This window comes from Pyrus communis, chromosome 5 (genome assembly GCF_041283825.1).
Source record: "Pyrus communis isolate YQ-2024b chromosome 5, ASM4128382v1, whole genome shotgun sequence".
In the NCBI taxonomy this organism is placed as follows: domain Eukaryota; kingdom Viridiplantae; phylum Streptophyta; class Magnoliopsida; order Rosales; family Rosaceae; genus Pyrus; species Pyrus communis.
In genome coordinates this window covers 6742767-6768484 of record NC_142569.1, presented here as the reverse complement: position 1 = coordinate 6768484, position 25718 = coordinate 6742767, and the positions used below count along the sequence as shown (strand labels likewise).

Here is a 25718-nt window from a genome sequence, read left to right as displayed (position 1 = left end):
TCATTTGGCAAGCCATATCCAAAACTACGAGGTCCGATTCCTCCCCGGGTTCTTTGACTCTCGCTCAAATTGGACGGATTTTCGAGTGGAACTGTTCGCCATGGCCTGCAGCAACGCCGCGGCCGAGTTGCTTGGGGAGACTGAGATGGACGCATCACAAAAGAGAAAGAAAGAGAGATGGCTTTCTCCAGGAGCGCTTGCTGGCGATTGAAGGGGTGTTGTCCCTGCGTCAGGATTTTCCCTTAGTGCACAACAGATTTGGAAAGTAATAAAAGAGAACAAGGACTTGGATCTTCCCGCTCACACCCATTGATAATTTGTGGTCTTCACTTCTCATATGCATATATTATGTACACATACTGTAATTTAATTAGGTTATGGTTGCTACGGTTCAGTGTGAAGAGATTGCCAACCAGAAATTCAAACAGTTGGTCCACGATGAGGTATGTGGTCGTTTATGAAATTGAATTTTTTTTTAACTTTTCATTCCCTGATAGTTGGAGAAGATTAGTTTTTCTTTCTTTCTTCTCGTGTCCTTATGAAGAAAGTAAAGAAACTGGGAAGAAGACTGCAACGGCAGAGAGAAAGAAGGAGAGGAAAAAAATATGAACGGTTAGATCAATCTCTTGGTGTATATTATTAGTAAAAAAGATAATTATGGAAAATTTAAAATAGAAGGATGATAAGATATATTTTAAAAACTTACCATGTGACGAGTTTTAATTGGATTCTAGTGTCCCATTTTTTGTTACCAAATTACCCATAAACATCATGTTCGGTTCACCCCCAATGACAAGATTCTTTGTTTTTAAAGCTCAAGACAAATTGAATAACATGTCTATTATTTTTTTAAATAATATAACATGTATTAAAATATTATTACGTCAAATTGAAAAATGATTATATAGGTATTCAATATTCTAGTGAGTGCAAAGTATTATCCTAGAATTTTTGCCAACTGAGAAAATGGCGGACTTTCATGGGGTAAATTACCAAGTTTGACCTCTTTCTTGGTGAGTATTTGCTGCTTTGCCATTTGTTGCAAGGTCTATGGAAGCAGTATGCTAGAGATTTTCCCGTGTACCGGAAACACATTTCGATACATTAAGTGTAATAATACAATTAGTTGAAAATTAAAAAAAAAATTCAACTAATTATATTACGACACTTGATGTACTGTATTTTCAACGTACTAAAAATTTCTCATAGCATGCGTACGTTGTCTCTTCCCCTGCACTGCACACCATTGTACACCTCACAGGTCCATGTGTCAATGGATGCATGGTGTAAATAATGTCTCACTCGTTGGTTAGCTCTTCTCCTCGACAAGTTTACGAACATCATCACCTTCCAATCTCAAACCCGAGAACGATGATGCTCACAGTTTGATGAAATATAGATTATGAATTTGGATATTGGCTTTGCAATTTTTCCCATTAGTCTAGTTATTTGTTCAGTCTACAATTCGGTTGGACTTGCCAAAGATTATTTGCATAATTTTTTAATTTAATTGGATCCCTCAATAAAAAGAGGGCTTCGAACTTAAAAAAGTTTTGTGAGTTTTTGAACATTGAAGATAATAAAGTCCATGGTTTTGTAGTGGTTGTTTGTTTATTCTTTTTGAAAGAATAAAAAACCGTTGGCTTTGAGATCTAAGGTTTTATGTCTAATAGTTAAAAACACTAGGAAATGTGTCAGATTCAGCTTTAAAATTCGGAGATTTTGGACCTTGAAGCTTCTCTTAGGGAATAAAATAAATATCGGAATCCTTCTTTTCCTATTTAAACGTTAATTGTTTTATTGTGATTTTGTATGTTTTCTTCGACGCTCGTTATTCTTAAATTAAGATAGTGTTTTTTTTTGTTAGGGAGTGAAGATGAATTTTAGAGACTCAAAAACAAAATCAGTAACATATAAACTTAAAATTGCAAATTAATCCAAATAATAACAAATAATTAGATAAAAAGTTATAGCCATATACATTTCTATATAATTTTTGAAAAAAAATGAAAATTTATGTAATATGAATTTGTCTGTCAGAACATTATAATTACTTTAGTCTAAATTAGGGGAGAGGTGGCACTGTGCAATTTTAGGGTACATTTCAGTTTATTTACGAAATTGCCATTGAGTCGCTGCCCCCTGATTTAACGTTATTTGCAAAATTGCCACTGGGCTTCAGAAAGGGTTTTGGGTCTTTGGGCTGGAATTTCCGTTCGGATTGGAATTTTCGATTTTGCGAGGGGGATGGTTACGTGTGGGATTTCCGTTCGGATTGGAACTTTCATCATCGCCGTGTGGCATCGCCGGCCGTGTGGGATTTGGTGAGGGGATGGTTACGTGTCCATCATCGTCGAAAGGTCTGCTTCGGTCGCTCTCGATCTTCGCCTTTTCTAAGGCGTCCGAGGGACAAATGCAGTCACGAACGCCACTCTCACTCATAATTCTGAAATCCAATCATAATTCTGAAATCCAAACACAACCCAGATGTTAATCCTTCAGAGAATGGCAATGGCCACTTCTTCTTCCTTCCTCTCAATCCCTCTCCTAAAGACCTCTTCTTTGCTCTCCCCAGTTAAACACTGCGCTTCGTCACTGAGCTCCGAGTTCGGGGCTCTGTCCCTCTACGGCGGCTGAAATGGAGTCTCCACCTCCTCGGCGATGGCCACGGAGGCTCAGATCTCGACCCAAGACGACAAATTGAAGGATGCCCAGATGGAGGTAGCTGATAAGCCTGAGAAAGTCGTGCTTCCAACCAACGAATCCTCCGAAAGCCTCATCACAATTCGACACACGGTATTTATTGAAATTTCATTGCTTTGGATTGGATTTATAATTGTGTATGTTAAATTGAAGTAGGAGTGCTTTCCTGTTGAACTTTTAGACTCTTAGGAGCTTCCCGTTTTTGAAAGTTTGATGCTTTTAATCAACTATTTTCAATTCTACGTTACTAATTGTCACCTGATTCTGTTGTGAAGAATGAGGAAGTGAGGATGAAGAAAATAAGAACATAACTTTTCGGTAATTTGAAATTTGATCGAATAGCACATGGAAAAATGGGTGTACAGCAGTACATAAGCTGCGAAAATTTTCATCCTGTTTTTGGGAATGTGAGAAGATACATGGGTTTCTATATTTTGATAAAGTGTTGAGGTCGAGCTATGTTAATTTTTTTCTGAATTTCCTTGTAGTTTGGTATTAATGGTGCCTTTTCCGCTGTTATGGTGATGAACTATTTATATGTGTTTGACTGCAGTGTGCACACGTGATGGCCATGGCTGTTCAAAAAGCTCTTCCCGGATGCAAAAGTGACAATTGGTCCGTGGATAGAAAATGGGTTCTATTATGATTTTGATATGGAGCCTTTGACGGACAAAGAGTTGAAGAGAATCAAGAAAGAGAAGGTAAGTGGAATTTCTGTATAAGTTATCATGTTTGTATCAAAGTTTTGGAACCATGAAACTGTTGAAAACTATTCATGAGCATTTCTTTTGTGATTTGTAGGATCGCATCATTGGAAGAAACTTACCACTCATAAGAGAAGAAGTTTCAAGAGATGAAGCTCACAAAAGAATAACCGCTCTCAACGAACCATACAAATTGGAAATTTTGGATAGTATTAAAGAAGATCCCGTTACCATATATCATATTGGTAAGGGTTTCACTATTTTCAGGCTCAATATAGTATGGAAGGTGATGATTTAATGTGCAGGAACTGTGCATAAAGGAATAAAAAAGAGCGGGCGGGGCTGTGCTCAGGGAAAACAATGTTGTTGGTGCTCTTTAAAAATGAGTTATTGATATGCAGGTTGAAAAGGAGACTAATTTGAAGGTGGGAGGAACCTTTTGGTCAAGCTAACCAAATTATACTTATGTTTACACATATGCATGCTTGTACTGGGATTTGATTGTGTTTTGAACTAGCATCCTGTCATATTGGACTGTCTTTATGTCATAATTCCTCATAGTATGCCGAATTCTTCATAGGTGATGAATGGTGGGGCCTATGTGCATGGCCCCATGTTGAAAAAACTGGAAATATTAACAGAAAAGTTGTCGAACTTGAGTCTATTGCTGGTGCCTACTGGAGAGGAGATGAAAAGAAACCAATGCTGCAGAGGATCTATGGCACTGCATGGGAGAGTGAGGATCAATTGAAGGCATTTCAAAGAGGAAGCTAAATGTCGAGATCACAGGCGCCTTGGTCAAGTTCTTGACCTGTTTTCTATACAGGTACGCAGAATTGCCCTGAATCTCTTTCTGCTGTTTACACAGATTTATCAGTTAGCAATCCCATTTTTTGTAATTATGAGGATTCCTGCATTGAACATTTTCATTGTTGAATTTTCACAGAACGATGCTGGTGGGGGTTTAGTGTTCTGGCATCTGAAGGGTGCTATTGTGAGGCATGTAATGGAAGATTTGTGGAAAAAGATCCACATAGAGCGTGGTTATGATCTGCTGTATACTCCACATGTTGCAAAGGTGAACCTTTGGCAGATAAGTGGTTATCTGGATTACTACAAGGAGAATGTGTATGATCAAATGAATGTTGAGGATGAACTTTATCAGCTTCGACCGATGAACTGCCCCTTTCATATCTTGGTTTACAAAAGGAAGCCTCACTCATATCATGAATTTCCTATTTGAGTTGCTGAGTTGGGAGCCGTATATAGATACAAATTATCTGGAAACTTGCATGGTCTTTTTCGTGTAAGAGGTTTTACTCAGGTATGGTGTTAGTATTTGCAAACTGTTAGTCTATAATCCTAGGTGTATAAAGTTTTTTTTTTTTTGTTTAACCTCGGGACCTGTTGCAGGATGATGCCGCATATTTTGTCTAGAAGATCAGATCAAAGATGTATTAGGGGTGTCCTAGATCTTACCGAAGAACTTTTGTTGCAATTTGGCTTCATCAAATATGAGGTCAATCTCTCTACGAGGCCAGAGAAAGCTGTTGGAGATGATGATTTATGGGTGAAACCGTAAAAGCAACATCTGCCCTTAGAGATGCTTTGGATGATAAAGGTTGGAGCTATCAAATTGATGAAGGTGGTGGTGCCTTTTATGGTCCAAAGATTGATCTTAAGTTGAGGATGCCTTTGGAAGGAAGTGGCAGTGCTCAACTATACAGGGCTACAACCCCTGACTCTCCTCCCTGCGATTCGACTCCTTTGTCGACTCCGAGTCGCTCAAGGACTCCGCCACCGATTCCCCAATCTTCCACAGCTCCGCTGTAGACGACGCTTTCGCCACTCAGCCGGCATCGGAGGCCTTCTCTCCTCCATTGATCTACGCCGAGTCGAACGGCCAGGGCTTTGATGGAGGGTTTGGTGGGTCCGACGATCCAGTTTTGCTGGCTCCATTGGATATGCTGCCTGAGGAGGGCTTCGCTCTCAGAGAATGGAGGAGGTAGGGTCTCGAATTCTAATTGTTTTTGATCGAACCGATAGTTCTGTATAGCAATTAAATTTTGACTCTTTTGTGCAATTTGAAAGTTGGTTTTGATTTGGCTTGATCTTTCTGTTGCTGAGAAATTGAGTGGAAGTTGTTGTTTTGATTTCGGTAGTTTTCAAGAATTGGATGCTTAGTGATCAGTAATCGTCTGGCTTTATCGGGTAAGGAGATAATTAAAGCAATTAAATTTCAAAATTTGGATTTACAGTTCGTATTTTGAGCCTGAATTCATGAAAACAAACATAACCCATTATTTATTAGCGATTAATGATATGATTAATTTAGTTTTTAATCATAATCAATAGCATGTAGCTTTAGCAGAAGTGGGGTTTGGGAAATTGGCTAGCACCCATGTTGCTTTTTGTTTGTCTGCTTTCCATTTCTCCCCTCTCTTGCGATCTTCTCTGTATTTTTGCTGCTTCTCTCTCCCGCACTCCCTTTTTTACTCTTGGTTCTGTGGTTCTTCGGCTGCCATTAAGTTTTTGTGGTCGGACAACGATGGAATCCGAGGACGATGACTACTTCAGCAGCGTCGATGACTACTAGAAATTTTTATTTTGAATTCGTATCCCCTAATCGCCAATCTCGTCAGGTTTGCCCCAAGCCGGCAAAGGAATCAGGGTAACGGAGCTCAGACTATCAGAGGTATAAATTCACATCCCTGATTTTTTTTTTATTAATTTCAACCGGATCTGAGAAATTCTAGGTCATGGATCTATGAATGGTGTCTGTTGAGTCTCTGAGTGTCTCTATTTTTTTTCACTTGTCTCTGTAGTGTCTCTCTGTATTTGTGCATCCATATGGGAATATGATATTTAAAAGCTCATTATTGTCCTGGGAAACCTCCTAAATTATCGATTCCTTGCTTTCTATGTACAATGTTTCATATTCTATGTTCTAATTTTCTAATTTTGGGGTGGAGGGAGTGCTAATATGGTAATTTTCAGGGATTTTGGGTCTTTGCGGCATTTTTTTTGGGTAAATTTGTGATTTGCAGTTGATTTTAGGAATTGATTTATGGGTTTGGTTTGAATGCACTGACAAAAGTTATTGTTTCTGTTAACGTATATGATGAAAGGTAAGTTTGAAAGGAGAAAGGGTAGAAGTGGTGTCTGGTTAGAAGGAGAGAGATCCATGGCAGTTGGCACAACCATGGCCACAGCCACGAAGAGGAGACATTGTTGGGGATATCGAAGCTTCTCAAGGAATTGACCGAGTTGGAGGACATGAAAGTACAGATTTGGATTTCATCAGCACGACCAAGATCGTGAGCATTTTGATTGTCTGCAGCTCTCAGTTCTTGGTATTTCTTCTTACATTTAACCTGATTGAAATTTTTATTTTGTGGGTTTAGGAATTCAAGTTTTTTTTTTTTTGTGCAATTTATATTTCCATTGAACTTTTTGAACTGTTCTGTTTGGTTGCCAATATGATTACTTATAGACTATTTCGCCATATGCATTTGCTACAAAATGTAAACTTATTTTAAATGAAACATGTTGAAGTCTCTTTGCATTTGCATAAGCTATTGCGTGTTGTTAAAAGAGGGGGCATCTAGCATACAACACACATGCCATGGGTGTACAACTAAGTTTGCCATGGAAGGATTTCTGGATTTCTTTGATGCCTCTCCTTCAGCCAAACCTCTGCATTTACATGAATTTTTAGATTGCAGAGTCTGACAGCATGAAACATATAGACCGTTAGCAGCTATAGATTTATTTTTCAAAACATTTTGGATAGGAAAATTAATGGATTGTAAAGGTAAAACTGAAATTGAAAAACACTGAGGTTAAACATGTACAGTTGAAACCGTACCATTTGTATAATTTTTTCCCAAAAAGAAAAAAAAAAAAAAAAAAAAGAAAGAAAGAAAAGAAATTAGGATCACATGGCTTCACCAAGCTCACAACACACACGCCATGAGAAGAAATTTAATGACTATTGTCTGTTGCTAAAAGAGAGGAAAGGTAAAAGGTAATGGAATAAATATGCTCTCAAAATCTAAAACTAATATTCTCAATGTGTTTGAATTCTCTTCTTTTCATTCTCATTATTTGGCTTCCTTCTTTCATTGTTTGTTCATTATACAACTGTTTTACTTACCATTAAAATCCAATTGATATAGGGTTATGGGGACAGATTGAAGAAGGTGAAGATCACAGGGGTGGGATATTGGGGAGGGTGGTAGGGTTGTGGGGAGTGGGCTCTGGTTGGTTTCGATTTGACCGAGGCCATGGTTCGATGGAATCGAGGTGATGTGGAATATTCATGAGGTCCCAGCCAGAAGATATAGGGCCTACGCGTGGGGTTTAGGGGTTTCACGGGGAGGGTTACAGAGGGAGGGGGTGCACGCGTGAATTGCAGAGGGAGAGGGAGAGAGAGAGAGAGGGAGATAGAGGGGGAGTAGGGTTGCTATATTCAAGTTCTCTTTTTTATTTTTACTTGAATTTGATTTGATTTGATTTTTTTTTTTTTTTTTAGGCGACAGGTTGAGAATGCGAAAGCTCTGCTGGAGGTGGAGGTGAGAATTTTAATTTAATTCATGGTATATTGCTGTTGTTTTTTTTTTACTTTATTTTTGTGGGATTGTGCTGTTTTTGGAGAAAACAATATTAAATTGAAGTAAAGTTTAGATATTTCTGTAATTGGGATTTAGAGTAAGAGATGAAGAACTGAATGTGATTGCAAAATTAAAAGTTTAGAACTTTTTTGGTTTGGAAGCTAATTTTAAATTCGGTTAGCTGAGTAATTAATAGAGAAATGTATAACGAATGCGTGATATGTTTTTCGATACGTATGAGCAGACATTCGTACTGCTTCAGCGGCAGCAGCTGCTATATGATGGTAGATGAGGAATTCTGAGATGCTGAGTGCTCTTAGTGTCAGAGATGAAGACTTGATAATGATCGTATCCAGTTCCACCTTAAGGTTAAGGTATGCTTGATAATGTTGTCCTTTATGTGCAATTCACTGTATGATGTTCATGCCTTTAATGGGACTGTCAATATTGGTTTTGTCATCATACATCATTCGTGAGAAATGGGATGGTGAGTTTCTCAATACAGTTTTAATTTTTGTGCGAATAATGTTTGTAAAAAGTCTGTTTTTATTTAGTTCATTGCAGATTCTTATTCTTTTATTTAGTTCACCATTCATGCTTTTAAAGATAAGAAGTGCAAGGTTCTCTCAGATGTTAGTTTTGGGTGGCAATTGAAAGATACGAGGATAAACAAAAATACCTACCAATTGAAAGGATAAATTCAATTGAAAATATTTGGTTCATCAATTATTATAGTTTGAGCTTTCTGCATTAAATGTCCTGTTTTCGGGAAGAGTGATTCATATAATTGGGTTTTATTAAATTTTTCATGATTTTATACAGTTTTTCGTTTAAATTTGTGGATTCTAAAACACTTTTATGAGTGTTAAAATCTTATTGTATTTCTAAAATTTGTTTGGAATTTAGTGGTTTCTTCAATTTCATCACCACCCATTCTCACAACTTCATCTAAAGTGTTTTGCATGTATAAGATTCGTGTTCATGGAGATCATTTCAAACAGATTTCAAGCTGTGCTGCAGAAATTTGATCAAATTGGTGGATTTGGGTAAGAAACTAAGAAACCATATTCTTTTCTTTCGGTTTTAAGAACTGAATTTGATGGTTAAGTTTATGTTTGAAGATTATCTTCCTTTCTCCTAAATACTGAGTTTTATGGGATTACATTTGGCAAGTCTGAAAACGAATTAGAAATACTGAGTTTTATGAGATCTATTTGGCAAGATTATCTTCCTTTCTCCTAAATACTGAGTTTTATGAGATCTATTTGGCAAGTCTGAAAGCGGATTGCGTATGTTTATATCTTCCTTTCTCGTAAATACTGAGTTTTATGAGATCACACCATCTTATGTTTATTGTATAGTCTTATGCAGTCAGAAGAATTATCATCTTTTTTCTTTCAGATTTCAACATATTTGGAAATACTTCAAATTTTTTGTAGTGCAGTTTGTAGTTAACATGATTACGTAAGTTCTGTTTCTTTAGTAAATTGTTATGCAGGAAAGAAAGTCATTTCTCAGTTTGTAGTTAACATGATTACACAAAATTCTGATAAACGATCTCATTCACTCGTGTGTTCCTGTGTTCATTCATGATTGTGTTAAATGTATTCAGGTTAAATATGTCTTATTCATGCGAGTTACGCATGAAACAGTTGTTCCCACCACAACACGCGGGCGGATTTTCTAGTTGATACTATTAGTCAAGACTCAAAAGTTGGATCTTAATTCGTTGACTGGTATGCAACAATGAATTTTTCTAGATGCTAGCAATCTACGAATTTTTCTAGATGCTAGCAAATATATAGACCGAGAGAAGGCAAAGTCGTTTATGTACATACAAAATATTAAAGTCCCAATTAAGACGTTACTAGCAAATATCTGGACTAAGAGAAAGCAACTTTATCCCAATATTTGGATCTTACTAACCGAACACCCAATTATCATTTTAAACACCTTTCATCTTCTTTCTCATGCGTGTTTCAAAGCTTTGTTGCTGTTGTATTTGGTGGATTGGAAGGAATTGTTGAGTTTTTGCAACTATATGAGAAATTTTTAATTGTGACGAGAACACAAATGGTACACCTCATGTTTTAATAGAAGTTGTGGGAAATTTTATTTTTTAAGTTATTAACTTTTTAGCACACATATCCCACTATTTGTATAGTGACACGTGGTGTATCATCTCGTATACTGATCACACTGAAAAATCTCTTGCAACTATATATGAACTAGCAATTGTGGCGTTACATATGTCAATGCTGGGCCTTGGGCATTAAGTTTTGCCATTAATATCCCAATGCCATTGCCAACTATATATGAACTACTATGCTTCGCTACGGTAGTTTACTTTTCCAATGATTGAGATAGGCTTTGGGCATTAAAAGCGACTGTATTTTCTGTCAGCATTTATTTTTATCTTTTACACATTTTTATTAATTTTTTATAATTAATATTCTTCAACTCATTTGATTTGACTGCTTAAAATTAAAAAAGATTTGTGAAAAGCAAAAATAGATATGTGAAGAAATCTTGTAAACGATGAAGTGAGAAGATGAGATAGGATTCGATAGTCACCAGTACTGATTCCCGGCAAAAATGCATGGAAGGCCAAGCGTAATGGACGTGGATGACTTTTTCTTTTGTTGACCGAAGGAGGTTGACTTGGGTTTTGATATTTCAATATGTATTGGTACCCACCAAAGAAGTTGCCAATGATCTCGACCGTATTCATATATGTATCTTTTGTGAAATTTCAACCTTGGCCGTCAACGTCCTTTATTTAACCTTAGCCGTCAACGTCCTTTATTTGTTGCCACACGTTTTGGGATGCACGATTTTATATCAACGTAATGGACGTGGATGACTTTTTCTTTTGTTGACCGAAGGAAGTTGACTTGGGTTTTGATATTTCAATATGTATCAGTAGTTCAGTACCCACCACAAAAGTTGCCAATGATCTCGACCGTATTCATATATGTATCTTTTGTGAAATTTCAACCTGGGCCGTCAACGCCCTTTATTTAACCTTAGCCGTCAACGTCCTTTATTTGTTGCCACACGTTTTGGGATGCACAATTTTATATCAACGTAATGGACGTGGATGACTTTTTCTTTTGTTGACCGAAGGAGGTTGACTTGGGTTTTGATATTTCAATATGTATCAGTACCCACCACAGAAGTTGCCAATGATCTCGACCGTATTCATATATGTATCTTTTGGGAAATTTCAACCTTAGCCGTCAACGTCCTTTATTTGTACTCTCTGCCATCTTATTTGCTTGATATAATATTTTATAATTTGATATAAAAATTATATAAAGAAGATGAAGTGTTCGAGAGTTGTTGAAAAATTCTATTTTGAAAGATTCTATTTGATATTTCTCTCTTTTTTTTTCTTTTTTTTTTTCCAAAAAAGGCAGCTCTGCATGCTTTTCCACTGTCCAATTACGTGTCGGTAGGGTTACAGGACCATTTTTGTCTCCCTGGGGCCTCGCCTGAAGGTGCTTTTCTTTCAGATGACACTTCAAAAGTCTTTCACTTGGACTAGATGATTACACACATCATTTTTAAACAAAACGCAACAATTGCCATTTTTTTCAGTCGTGATCTGAACCACTGCAGTGCCATAACGATGGGCATCGTCATGGCAGCCCATCTCATGGAGCTTCCTCTTCATCCTCCTTCCAATCAAAATTTCAGTTTTTAATAACATGGTTTGTTTATTTATTATATGACTATTAGATTATTAAATTTGGCTGAATTTTAGTATAATTAATTTTTAAAGAGTGACTTTGAAAGTAAAAGATTCAAATTACGTACACCAGATGAAAATAAATAAATAAAATAGAGCGAAATAATTAATTTAAATTTGGCTGGATACCACAAAATCTTATGTTATACTTAATAAAAGTATAAATAAACTCTTAAGTGTTAGTCAATCTATCGTTTTGATGGGATACGAATTCTCCAAAACTAATTTCAACGATCCAAACCGTCAAACTTGTTTGTATATGCTTGGAGATCACATTAACAAAAAATCACAAAAAACAAACATTCAGAGATCAAGTAACGGGACAAAGCTTTTCGACGGTTATAAACAAAAAATCACGATTTAACGGTTATTTTAACTCCGATTTTGATGATTCTTTACAGGTACATTCCTTGACCCTATATGAATACAATGAATGAATTCGATCTTCAATTTAAAATATTTACACAAGTGGATACCACAAAATCTATTGTTCTACTTAATGAAAGTATAAATAAACTCCAAGTGTTAGTCAATCTATCGTTTTGTTGGGATACGAATACTCCAAAACTAATTTCAACGATCCAAACCGTCAAACTTGTTTGTATATACTTGGAGATCACATCAACAAAAAACAAACATTCAGAGATCAAGTAACGGGACAAAACTTTTTGACGGTTATAAACGAAAAATCACGATTTAATGGTTATTTTAACTCCGATTTTGATGATTCTTTACAGGTACATTCCTTGACCCTATATGAATACAATGACTGAATTCGATCTTCAATTTAAAATTTTTACACAAGTGGATACCACAAAATCTTATGTTATACTTAATGAAAGTATAAATAAACTCTAAGTGTTAGTCAATTTATCGTTTTGATGGGATACGAATTCTCCAAAACTAATTTCAACGATCCAAACCATCAAACTTGTTTGTATATGCTTGGAGATCACATCAGCAAAAAATCACAAAAAACAGACATTCAGATATCAAGTAACAGGACAAAACTTTTCGACGGTTATAAACAAAAAATCACGATTTAACGGTTATTTTAACATAGACAAAGCTTTTCGACGGTTAATAACATGGTTTGTTTATTTATTATATGACTATTAGATTATTAAATTTGGCTGAATTTTAGTATAATTAATTTTTAAAGAGTGACTTTGAAAGTAAAAGATTCAAATTACGTACACCAGATGAAAATAAATAAATAAAATAGAGCGAAATTATTTTAATGAGAATATTGCTATCATTACAATTAATGGAAGAGGAAATATAATGAAGGAGAACATTCAACAACGGCAAGTTGCTGAGGAGGAAAGCGTATGCAGAGACTTGGTCCAAATGTAAAGTTGGGTGTGAGAATGTGAGGACAAAAAAGACTAAATTATATAAGGATTTATAAGTGGTTGTACTACTTTTTATATTGTCAATTGATTTTACAAAAATGTTACTTTTACTATATATTTGTATCATTATTTATACCATCTCTCTAATAGAGATAAAATTCACATACGTTGGTGGACACTACAGTTATTAGAGAAATAAAATAAATGATAATATAAATAGGTAGTATGCGTAACATTACTCTTGATTTTATTGTTGAATATCAACTTTCTTAATTGGGAAAATGTATGATACAAGTCGCATATTTTGTAGCTGCCTTTCTTTTAAGAACAATATTTGGGTACTCAACGGGGAGTACCCAAATTTACTCACTTCTGATGTGCCCCAATAATATTACAACATGTAAACATGTGTATTTCAAAACTTTATCCCAATATTTGTATCTTACTAACCAAACAGTCAATTATCATTTTAAACTCATAACCAAACACCTTTCATCTTCTTTCTCATTCTGTTAGATGCCATAGCTAATCGATATCCATGGATCCCAGCCACCCCATATCCTCCTTCCACCAGATCCCCCCACACCCCCGCATCAGAGGATTTTCTCTCTCTTTCGTTCATTCTCTTCGAACCAACATCAAAAGGAAGTGGCCGGATGCAATCGACGCCGATGATGACATGGTTTCCGGCGAAGGGCGGAGAAGTGGTTCTGGGTACGTCTTTTGGGTAAATTACAGTATACAATTCAACTAATATGATCAAAGTCTTGGCCGACTCCAGGTGGGAAATTAAAAAAGTGGCCGCCATTTGATCATACAACTTGGACAAAATATATTACAGAATAAATTACATAAAATGAGCTTAACTATCGGTCTAACCACAATTTCATACCTCATATTTTAAATATTGCAATGTCATATCTCGGTTGAATTTTCTGTTAATTTAACTGTTAAATGATGATACGGTAGGAATAAAAAATTAATTAATTAATAATAAATTACTAATTCTTATTTAACAATTAAAAAAAAAAAAAACTCTCGTCATTTCCCCAGAAATCGTCTCCTCCCCCCCCCTCCTCCGTCCCCCTTCTTCCTCATTCGTCCCCTTCAATCCCTCATCCGTCCCCCTTTTTCCTCGTCCATCCGCCGCCTTCGAGTCCACCGATTCGGACCAGCGAGTTCGTCATATCAGATCGGCACATATTCAATCTGTTCGACGGGAAAGATCCGGTGTTTTGACTCCCTCCCTGGTTCTTGTGGGGGTTGCAACGAAATGATCTGGCTACGACGTCGGCGAGCACATACATGTCTTGTTCGGCATCAAAATCGGTCCGGTTTTCTTTGAAACGGCAGTGGATCGATTCGAATGACGGCGAGCAAATATACGGACCGAAATAAAGCAAGTTGTTTATATACATACAAAATTATCTTAGTCCCAATTAAGACGTAAGAAATTTCGTAACAACTGGCTGTATAGATGAGAAAATTATGTAGTACGCTATTGATAATTACTTATTTCAATGTACAACATTAAAAACATTAGGAAATGTGTCGGATTCAGCTTTAAAATTCGGAGATTTTGGACCTTGAAGCTTTTCTTAAGGAATAAAATAAATATCGAAATCTTTCTTTTCCTATTTAAATGCTAATTGTTTTATTGTGATTTTGTATGTTTTCTTCGACGCCTGTTATTCTTAAATTAAGGTAGTGTTTTTTTGTTAGGGAGTGAACATGAATTTTAGAGATAGAAAAACAAAATCAGTAACATATAAACCTAAAATTGAAAATTAATCCAAAAATAACAAATAATTAGATAAAAAGTTATAGCCATATACATTTCTATATAATTTTTGAAAAAAAAGTGAAAAATTATGTAATACGAATTTGTCTGTCAGACCATTATAATTGATACTATTAGTCAAGACTCAAAAGTTGGATCTTAATTCGTTGACTGGTATGCAACTACGAATTTTTCTAGATGTGAACAAATACATAGACCGAGAGAAAGCAAAGTCGTTTACATACATACAAAATATTAAAGTCCCAATTAAGATGTTATGCTAGCAAATATATAGATAGAGAGAAAGTAAGTTGTTACATATGTACAAAATTATCTTAGTCGTCCCGATTAAGACGTTACTAGCGAATATATAGATCGAGAGAAAACAAGTCAAAATTACCTCAGTCGTCCTAATTAAGACGTTACTAGCAAATATATAGACTAAGAGAAAGCAAGTTGTCTACATACAAAAGTATGTCAATCTCAATTAAGACGTTTCCAGTAAACATATTAATTGAGAGAAATTGAGTTGTTTACCTACAAACAAAAGTATCTTAGTCCCAATTAAGATGTTATTGGCAAATATATGGACTAAAAGAAAGCAAGTTTATATACATACAAAAGTACTTTAGCCATCCCAATTAAGACGTTGGTAGCAAATATATGGACCGAGAGAAAGCAAGTTGTTTATATACATACAAAATTATCTTAGTCTCAATTAAGACGTAAGAAATTTCGTAACAACTGGCTGTACATATGAGAAAATTATGTAGTACGCTATTGATAATTACTTATTTCAATGTACATTTCCTTGTTTTTGTTAAAGAAAGAAAAAAGTGACTATTAATTTTAAAACAATAGAATGTTATATTGGCACTTTAAAATTTTCATTTTTCACTCTAATTACAGTAATTGACCAACTGAGCAAGAATGTTAATCCATATGTCAATCCCTTGATTTTTAAACCAGAAAAAATATTAACAATCTAGAATTGTACATAAATATTTCAACACTAAAGCAGCTCAACGTGTAATATTACAGTATACAATTCAACTAACATGATCAAAGTCTTGGCCAACTCCGGGTGCGAAATTAAAAAAGTGGCCGCCATATGATCATGCAACTTGGACAAAATATATTATAGGGTAAATTACATAAAATTACATTAACTATCGATCGAACCACAATTTCATACCTCATATTTTAAACATTGCAATGTCATATCTTAACATATAAATTCGTTGCAATGTCAGACATCTGTTAAATTTTCTATCAATTTAATTGTTAAATGATGACGTGGTAGGAGTGGGGCCCACTCATTTGCCATCTTGAATAAATAAATAAATAATAATAAATTACTAATTCTTATTTAACAATTAAACTTAATTATTAAAAAAGGAAAGAAAAAAAAAAAGGCTCTCTTCATTTCCCCAGAAATCGTCTCCTCCTCCTACTCCCTCCTCCCTCCTCCGTCCCCCTTCTTCCTCGTCCATCCGCCGCCTTCGTGTCCACCGCTTCGGACCAGCGAGTTCGTCATATCAGATCGGCACATATTCAATCTGTTCGACGGGAAAGATCCGGTGTTTTGACTCCCTCCCTGGTTCTTGTGGAGGTTGCAACGAAATGATCTGGCTACGACGTCGGCGAGCACATACATGTCTTGTTCGGCATCAAAATCGGTCCGGTTTTCTTTGAAACGGCAGTGGATCGATTCGAATGATGGTTGGGAGAAATCGAATGGTGGTTGATGGAGAACCGAACGGACGGAGACGGAAATGAGAAGGTGTAGAGGTTGACACACATCGGGGAAGCGAATCTGTAGAAGTGGTGGTAACCCAGAAAATGGGAAAAAAAAAGGGGAAGGAAAAAGAAAAAAATTTGACTGTTATGAACACTTCTTGAATTTTTGAAAAATTTAATTTCTCTAATTTAAAAAAAAATAATAATTTCTCTAATTTCTTGAATTTTCTGGGTTTGTATTTATGTTTTTCGTTTTGGGTTTTGTTTTTGTGGGGTTCTTCGTTTTGGCTTCCGGGAACTCTCCATTTCTTAGAAAAATGGTGAAGAAGAAGAAATTGAAGAAATGGCAGTGGGGCGAAAGCCCCAGTCATGGGATTTGAAGAGAGGGAAAATGATGTGGGGATGGTTTCTGATGCTCAGTTTTGCGAAATCTTAGTGAACTTATGATGAAGAAATCAAATTAGTTTTATGTAAAGACTGTTGGAGCAAGATGAGGGTCCGGTTTTGGTTTGCCATCAAAACCCACTTATTTGGGGTCTGGTTTTGGTTTGCCATCGAAACCCACCTGCGTTTTGCGATCGGTGGTGTATCAGTTGTTCCCGGAGGAGGACGAAAATTAGCTGTATTTTAAGGAGGACGAGGAAGAAGGGGAGCGGAGGAAGGAGTGATGGGAGGAGGGAAGGGTTTTTTTTTTTTTTTTAGCTAATTTAATTGTCAAATAAAAAATTAATAATTTATTAATAATTAATTAATTTTTTATTCAAGTTGGCAGAAAAATAGGTCTCGTTTCTACCACGTCATCATTTAATAATTAGATTGACAAAAAATTTAACAGAAGTATGATATTACAATAAATTCATAAATTGAGAAATAACATTGTAATATTTAAAACATGAGATATAAGATTGTGATTTGACATATAATTTTTTGTAATTTACCCTATATTATATAGGAGAAATTAGATTCTCATCCTTCTTTTGCTACTCCATTGATTAAAACTTTATTCCTTTTCAATTTTTGATCAAGGACCTTGGTATTAATAACATCATTAATTATTTCAATAATAAAATATTTTTTTATTTCTAAATATATTCATTTAATGTTAAAACTGTTACAATTAGTATATTTATATTTATGGTTAAATTTTTTATCATATATTTTTATTTTTAGTTTGTACCCATTTTTAATTTGCAACCCTTTTTTAATTTGTACCAATTTTCTTTTTAGTTTTAATTTGTACCCATTTATTAATTTCTTTTTGTGCCCATATTTTATAAAGTTTTATTTGTATTTGTACCCATGTTTTTATTTATTTATATGTGCCCATTTTTAATTTTGTTAAATGTACCCATGCTAATTATATGTACCATTCATGTAATTTTTTTTTTAAATTTTTAATCTTAAAATGTACTCATTCTTAAATATACCAATTTGTTATATGTAAAATGTATCATTTTTTTTTATATAAAATTTATTCAATTTTTTTCCTAATCCATTTTAAAACTTATATGGGTACATTCTTTTTTCTTTGATTTGAGAATGTATCCATGTTAAGTTTAATCGAAGAAATTTACTAATTTTATTAAGCCTAATATCTTTTTTTATTTTTATTTTTATTTTGAAGAATGTACCCATGTTTTGATACAATAATTTTTTGGTTAATTTTGATTAATGTACGCATGCTTATATATACACACACAATAGTATATTTATATTTTTAATCCCACAAATTATGGTTTTTTATTTAAAATCTCATTAATATAAACAACTACAAATTTCAATTTATAATTTAAAAAATATAGTAACGTACATATAAATAAATTATCACATTAATTTCAGGAACTTGGATCAAAAATTGAAAACCAACAAGGTTTCAGTCAAAGAATATTCATAGCTAGGAACCGCATCCAAAGTCTTTCTATTATATATGTATACGTTGTCAATATAGGACTAAAATCTAATGGTCTTCTTCTTACATGCAATGCATGATTCAGCCAGTCGGAATACAAGTGTTGGTCGTTTAAGTTCACGCCGTCGAGGAGAGCAAGTTCTGCACATGTACAATATGAAGTTGATGATGAGGATACTATTACTCTGCTTCCTCAGCTGCTTCTGGTTTCAGCTGTCCTTTGCTCGAAAGGCTACCACTGATCCATCCGAAGGTTCTCTCTCTCTCTCTCTCTCTCTCTCTCTCTCACACACACACACACACACACACTTTGCCACATTTAAGTGTTTTTGACCAGGAACTGGGTTTTTTCCCCTCAACAAAATGACATTTTAATTGTTCTTCAACTATATGAAATGAAGTTTCGAAGAAATTATTGTAAAGCCCTTTTTCTTCCCATATACAAAACATCCAAAAATTAAGGGTAATCTTCCTTTGTAATAATCAATTTGATCTTTCGTTTGGTTCGAGATAGTCTGGTAAGTGGTAACACAAGTCAAATTATGGTGTGATATAATATAATACACACAAGGACTGAATTAACTGAGAGTGCAGTGAGGGCGTTGAACTCAATATTTGAACAATGGGACACACAAGCAGTGCCGGGGCAGTGGAATATCAGTGGAGAACCCTGCAGTGGATATGCCATCAACGGCACCGACATTTATAGCGCCGATATCAACCCAGGCATCGTTTGCAACTGTTCTTACGACAATAATGCTACGTGCCACATCACCAATCTGTATGTTAACTACTCTCTCTTGATGAACAAGATTTCCATGCCACTGCTGATTTTTCACTTGCTACCTATATATGTTAACGTCATAATTTGACTGCTGATTTTTCAATCTTTTTGCTTTCCAGGACAGTGAATGCTCTTAACAAACGAGGGGTGTTTCCAGAAGAATTTGTGGCTCTGAGATATCTCACATCTTTGTATGATTTTTTTTCAACTCCCTTCTCTGTTTTCGGTTCATCAAAATCATATATTGGATATTAAAAATTGTAGAATTATCAGAGAGACGAGCCAAAAACTCACTTCCAACAACACCGATATTGTTCCCAACTTGGTAATTACCACCTGCACAATCCGTCAGGTGTGGGGTTTATCTCATAAAGCCTCGGCATTAGTTGGAGTGTGATTTAGATATTTAAACTCTTTTTTTTTTATTTCTCTAACCGATGTGGGATTTCAACAAAAATATGGTGATGTTGTAAGATTAAGAGTTAACGATTACACTTCCTTTCAATTTTTGTAGGAGTATCGATTACAATTATTTCACCGGTCCCCTACCGGCATTCATTGGCAATATGTATGCATTGACTGAATTGTAAGTAGTGAGAGAACATTTCTTTAAGTACTCATACTTCTGATGAGACCCGTAGCAATTTGTATACTTCATTTTGAATATCATAATCTACAGTTATGTTCTTTAAACCTTTTCGCTACTATTTATGCCGTAATCTACAAAAAATCATTATGCTTTTATTGAATAATGCAGTACTAGTTTCCTGGTATGTAATGTAATTAAGTTTAATGGTGCTTATCTTTCACTAACTGATATCTCCATTCAGGTCAATTAGCGTCAATTCATTCTCTGGGCCCATCCCCAAGGAGCTTGGAAACCTTAAGGAGCTGACATATTTGTAAGCCATGAAAAATTAGAGAGCGTACAATAATTTTGCGTCGTAACCATTAGATACAGAATCTGTAGTTATAAGCTAAAAATCTGGTTATGAATGAACAATTGAAGAATAGAAAATGAGAAGGATAACAATGGAAGAATATTCTGAAGGTTTCTCTCTCTGCAAAATCTAGCAGAGCATATTCTCTTCATCTCTCTACAATTCACACACACTGTGCTTTACATAACCGTTGGAATCCAAGGTGGATTCTCTCTGTTCACAAAACAATCTCAGCCTTACATCTAGCTAGTTGCTAGGATCATTACACCTGGCATTATTTGCCTTACTACATTAGAGCTGCACACTTGGTATTTTAAACTCAAGTGAATACACAAATTTGATACACATCTTATTTCCTAAGCAGCTATAGACTTACAATTCAACACAACCTTCTATCACTCTTCAATAATTGCTTTCAAGTAAGTGTTTGCCCGTTCAACATGACTTGCAGGGACATCGGATCAAATAATTTCTCCGGAACACTCCCTCCAGAACTTGGTAATTTAGTCAAGCTCGAGCAACTGTAAGTGCTTCGTTAAATCATCAAATTTGTTAATTCCTTACGGATGAGCAAAAATTGCACTTTATCATATGAAATGGGTATTAATCAGTTGCCTTATGATTTTCCCAGTTACATGGACAGCTCTGGAGTCGGTGGTAAAATTCCTTCAACATTTGCCAAGCTCACCAAGATGCAAACCCTGTAAGAACGGCTCTTAAATCGTATTATAGATTTGTTCGTTTATCCAGTACTTTGAGATTGCTTTTCTTGGATGAGCTTAGTATAAGTCAACTTTTTGAATTTTAGCTGGGCATCGGACAATCCTTTCTCAGGAAAGATACCTGATTTCATAGGGAATTGGACACAACTCTATCAGTTGTAAGTAGAGAAACCTTTGACCTTTTGCAGTTTATGAAAGCAAACCTGAGATGGATAATTTGTTCACAAGCTTCTTATATGTTTCTGTAGGCGATTTCAAGGGAACTCTTTCGAAGGCCCAATACCAACCAGCTTTTCTCAACTGATCTCATTGAAGTATCTGTAAGTAAATTGTAATTCTCTCTCTCTTTCTCCGAAGACGGGATTTCAGTTTATTTTGCATATAATGATGTAGGCGAATCAGTGATATATACAGTGGGAGCTCCTCTCTTGATTTCATAAAAAAACTGAAAAGCTTGACTGAATTGTAAGTGAAGATTCTTATCGATCCAGATACTTTCATCAAATTTGATATCTTACTCCATCTTCTATTTATCAAATTTTATTTTTTGGAATACAGCACACTGCGAAACGCATTAATCACTGGTACCATCCCATCTGATATTGGAGAATATCAAAGTCTACGGACTCTGTACGTACCAGCAAATATAAGCTTGAGTCCCAACGAGACCAATTAGTTTTCTTTCATTCTGACTGCTCCTCTCAACTTATCGTTGGTGTTGCAGGGATCTGAGTTTCAACAATTTGACAGGCCGACTCCCAAGTTCTTTGTTCAACTTGAGTTCTCTTGAATCCTTGTAATCCCCGTCTTTATTATTATTTTTTTCTTGCCTTATCATACATAAGTTATCAAATCTTCAGCATTCCCTACTTTGATTGAAGATCTGGACTAATCCTTCTAGATTTTGTGCACATCTGACCTTTTGTTTGTTCATCTCTTTTTCTTTTATGGGTGCCTTCTACTATAATCGAAATGGCCAGGTTTCTTGGAAACAATAGTCTCTCCGGATCTCTTCCGAGCCAAAAGAGCGATCGACTTCAGACTATGTAAGTCCTCGTTTCTTAAAGTAGTCATATAGAATGCACGGTGCATGTATGTGTTTGTGTATAATCGTAAGCATTCTAATCCTATCTTACACAAGTTCTTAATAACTTTCATGCATTTTGTGTCTTTTGATTCTATTTTGTTATTTGCAGAGATTTGTCTTACAATTTTTTATCAGGAAGCTTTCCCGAGTGGGGGAACAAAAGATTGCAACTGTACGTGTCCTTTTATCTTTCACGTTCATTTTATAGTTTAAATCACCAAAACATGTTCGGACAAAAAATTATCGTTGAGATTCTTTTATGCAGGAACTTAGTGGTCAACAACTTCACATTTGACAGTCCAAACATAACGTGGGTTGAAGTTTCTCTTACTCGTTTTTAGACAAGCAATACTATCACTACTCTACCACTACATGTTTCTATTTGGATAACTAATAATTTTTCTCTGTGTTTGCAGTCCTCTTGGATTGAATTGCCTCCAGAGAAATTTTTCATGCAATCGAAATACCCCACGATGTAATCTGCTCTTATGTCACCCATCATTTACTATTTTAACACAACGTCATGTTAGAGGAAAAGGCATTGCTTCTCTAGTTATGTATACATATGGATATAGATTGCATGTTTCCATAAGTTCAGTAATACGCATAACTGGTTAGAAATATGTGACTGAAGAACATTAGTATGAGTCTTCAATTTGAAGTTTCATCGCTAATCATGGGTAGATTCTGGTATTACAGCAAGCTTCTCAATCAACTGTGGTGGACCGCAAAAGACGGGAAGTGATGGCATATTGTATGAGGCTGAAGACTCAGATCTTGGTCCAGCGACATTCAAGGTAACCAATACAGAGAATTGGGCTGTCAGCAATGCCGGTTCGCTTTCTAACGAATCTTACCCCCTCCCTGCATCATTGAACAAGACCCTCGCACAAGTCACCGGAACAAATGTGACCCCGACACTTTACCAAACTTCAAGAATGTCCACAGGATCACTGAGATACTATGGCCTGGGCCTTGTGAATGGGCCCTACATTGTAACATTGCACTTTGCAGAGACGGTTTATGAAAGTCGGACTTCGCATACTTGGCAAAGTCTAGGACAGCGTGTATTTGATATCTATATTCAGGTAAGATTGCTTATAGAATAAAAATTCTTAACTTATTTGAAGTAAACACCTCATTGGACAGGTTTTCGATGTTTTAAGCTACATTAACTAAAGACAGTGATTTAAAGGAGACTAGAATTATCACCTACCTCTTCATTTGGTTGCTAGGGTACCCGCAGGACGAAGGACTTTGACATATCGAAGGAGGCAGGTGGTGTTAACCAAGCAGTTGTGAGAAAATTTAATGTTAAGGTGTCAGAGAATTATCTTGAAATTCATCTGTTCTGGGCTGGTAAAGGGACTTGTTGCATACCTAATTATGGTGATTACGGCCCACTAATAGCAGCTATCCATGCTACTTCAGGTATAGTATGTGTTAACTTATAGAGATTTCTTGTGAGTGGTTTAAATGTATTTTTCTGCTGTTAATTGACATTGAAGAATTCGTCTGTTTTATCACTTAGATTTTACAAAGGAGAGCAAGACTGGAGATTTTACAAAGAAGAGCAAGACTGGGTTGATAGTTGGTATTGCAGTTCTTGTTGGAGTTGTGAGCTTGCTATTAATATTTGTGATTCTATATATGAGGAGGAAAAAATCAGAAAAAGAAGACGATGAAGGTAAATGACCATATCATTACTGGTACCCAATTCAGGTTTCTCTACTCTGACATTAACACACAGAAGTAAGAATGCTTTCACGAAAGTAAAACTTATGTCATACTGTTTTGTGAATGTGCAGATATTCTAGGATTAGGCCCCCGGCCATATACTTTCAGTTATGCTGAATTGAGAGCTGCAACTGAAGACTTTAATCCTTCAAATAAGCTAGGAGAGGGAGGATATGGCCCCGTTTATAAGGTGAAATTCGTATTACATCAATATCATGTACTTGAAGTAATGACAAGAGAAATGAGAGAGAGCGAGAGAAGAAAATAGCTTTTGTTTTCTTTCCTTTCACGTCACTAAATTGTGTTTCTGTGTACATTGTAGGGTACACTTTCTGATGGTAGAGTAGTGGCTGTGAAGCAACTTTCAGTAGCATCTCACCAAGGGAAGAGTCAATTTGTATCTGAAATTGCTACCATATCTGCTGTGCAACATCGGAATCTAGTGAAATTGTATGGATGCTGCATCGAAGGCAGTCACCGCATTTTGGTTTATGAGTATCTTGAAAACAAGAGCCTTGATCAGGCACTTTTTGGTACAAACCTATCTACTTTTAGGTTGCATAGAAACAACATTGTCTGCAGTTTCAAGCACTCTAAAATTGTTAAGAAATGTTTTTGATTGGATGTGTTCACTAATATTTTAGGAACAAGTAACTTGCACCTTGACTGGCCTACTCGATTCAATATATTGTTGGGAACAGCAAGGGGACTTGCTTACCTTCATGAGGAGTCAAGGCCAAGGGTTGTACACCGAGATGTCAAAGCGAGTAATATTTTGCTCGATGCAGAACTCTCCCCAAAAATATCAGATTTTGGACTGGCAAAGCTTTATGATGACGAGAAAACCCATATCAGCACCCGGGTTGCAGGGACAATGTAAGCCATCCTTTATTGTTTTTCTAGAGGATACATACATTATGGCCACACACATATATACTTGCATGAAATTTTAACACACATGTTAATAATGCCTCTAATGATCTCAAGCAACATTGTGCAACCATTTGATTATCTTGCATTGTAGAGGCTATTTGGCACCGGAGTATGCATTGTTTGGACATTTGACAGAGAAGGCCGATGTGTTTGGTTTTGGAGTCGTTGTTTTGGAGATCCTCAGCGGGAGACCAAACTCTTACAATAACTTGGATCAAGAAAAGATTTATCTTCTTGAATGGGTAGGAATTGCATTCGCCTAGCTTCATTTAGGCATTGTTATGAAAAAATTATTTATACTTTCCTTTGACTGTGGCATCATGTTTTTCAGGTGTGGACTCTGCATGAAAACGACCAAACTCTGGGGCTGGTGGATCCAAGATTGACAGAGTTTGATGAAACCGAAGCAACTAGATTGATAAGAGCAGCTCTCATGTGCACACAAGGATCACCGATGGCACGGCCATCTATGTCACGCGTGGTTGCAATGCTCTCTGGAGACATTGACATAGGCACTGTCATGTCGAAGCCAAGCTATTTGACAGATTATGATTTTAAAGATGTAACAACATCGTTAACAAGTAGATTTTTGGTGGAGGATGATACCCCATCAACTTCATCCAAGGGTAGTAATGTTCGCCTCAACTATTAGTCGGGGGGCAGCAATGCAAGTGGTGCTTCTGTAAACGTCACTCAATCACTGCTAGCTGACATTAAAGGAGAAGGAAGGTGATAAATATTGAGAACTGATTTTCACATGCTCTTTTTACCCCTTTGTAGATGCCTATAAACAAAAGCCACGAGTTGGCTCTAGATGAGTTAATGCCAATTGTTGATTCATTAGTGTCACCCTCATGTGACTCTTTGGTAAGGTTTTTGCATAAGCAACCTCTTTTACATGAATGATTATTAATTGTTCGTCGATCAATGTCACCTGAAGAAAATCTTTGATTATTAAT

The 25718-nt window shown here is 35.8% G+C and overlaps 2 protein-coding genes and 1 pseudogene across 12 annotated transcripts in view; 2 read left to right on the top strand and 1 right to left on the bottom strand.

The window, feature by feature from the left end:
* The window catches only part of LOC137724522 (uncharacterized), a 96061-nt gene that overhangs the window by 12941 nt on the left and 57402 nt on the right, over window positions 1–25718 (bottom strand). The gene's annotated exons all lie outside the window — the stretch shown is intronic.
* LOC137724521 (threonine--tRNA ligase, chloroplastic/mitochondrial 2-like) lies at window positions 2250–10137 on the top strand (annotated as a pseudogene). Its single transcript, XR_015962387.1, has 13 exons — window positions 2250–2796; window positions 3257–3404; window positions 3505–3652; window positions 3988–4233; window positions 4354–4731; window positions 4821–5412; window positions 5570–5618; window positions 6050–6102; window positions 6536–6760; window positions 7942–7981; window positions 8265–8394; window positions 8975–9066; window positions 9633–10137. The product of XR_015962387.1 is annotated as a threonine--tRNA ligase, chloroplastic/mitochondrial 2-like (transcript).
* Window positions 18497–25687, top strand: LOC137724516 (putative LRR receptor-like serine/threonine-protein kinase At1g56130). 5 transcript variants are annotated; one of them, XM_088693968.1, is made up of 25 exons: window positions 18614–18808; window positions 19150–19336; window positions 19459–19530; window positions 19854–19925; window positions 20170–20241; window positions 20732–20803; window positions 20912–20983; window positions 21089–21160; window positions 21251–21322; window positions 21396–21467; window positions 21561–21632; window positions 21727–21798; window positions 21983–22048; window positions 22199–22261; window positions 22355–22399; window positions 22506–22564; window positions 22789–22886; window positions 22971–23177; window positions 23325–23520; window positions 23621–23776; window positions 23898–24016; window positions 24149–24359; window positions 24471–24702; window positions 24851–25001; window positions 25091–25687. In XM_088693968.1, the coding sequence occupies exons 1-25, from the start codon at window positions 18628–18630 to the stop codon at window positions 25409–25411; spliced, it is 3012 nt and encodes a 1003-aa protein (XP_088550094.1). In that variant the 5' UTR covers window positions 18614–18627; the 3' UTR covers window positions 25412–25687. The 5 variants fall into 5 exon arrangements, with proteins under 5 accessions (XP_088550092.1, XP_088550093.1, XP_088550094.1 ...); XM_088693966.1 differs by having other exon boundaries at window positions 18497–18808; window positions 22789–23177; XM_068463258.2 differs by having other exon boundaries at window positions 18628–18808; window positions 22789–23177; window positions 23648–23776.

What these genes read in the sequence shown, in the direction of transcription:
- LOC137724516 (XM_088693966.1), top strand. Translation starts at nt 18,607, where the DNA reads ATGGTCTTCTTCTTACATGCAATGCATGATTCAGCCAGTCGGAATACA. An exon ending in TTAGTCAAGCTCGAGCAACT is followed by an intron (nt 20,804 to 20,911) that starts GTAAGTGCTTCG and finishes TGATTTTCCCAG; the next exon opens with TTACATGGACAGCTCTGGAG. An exon ending in AGAAAAAGAAGACGATGAAG is followed by an intron (nt 23,777 to 23,897) that starts GTAAATGACCAT and finishes GTGAATGTGCAG; the next exon opens with ATATTCTAGGATTAGGCCCC.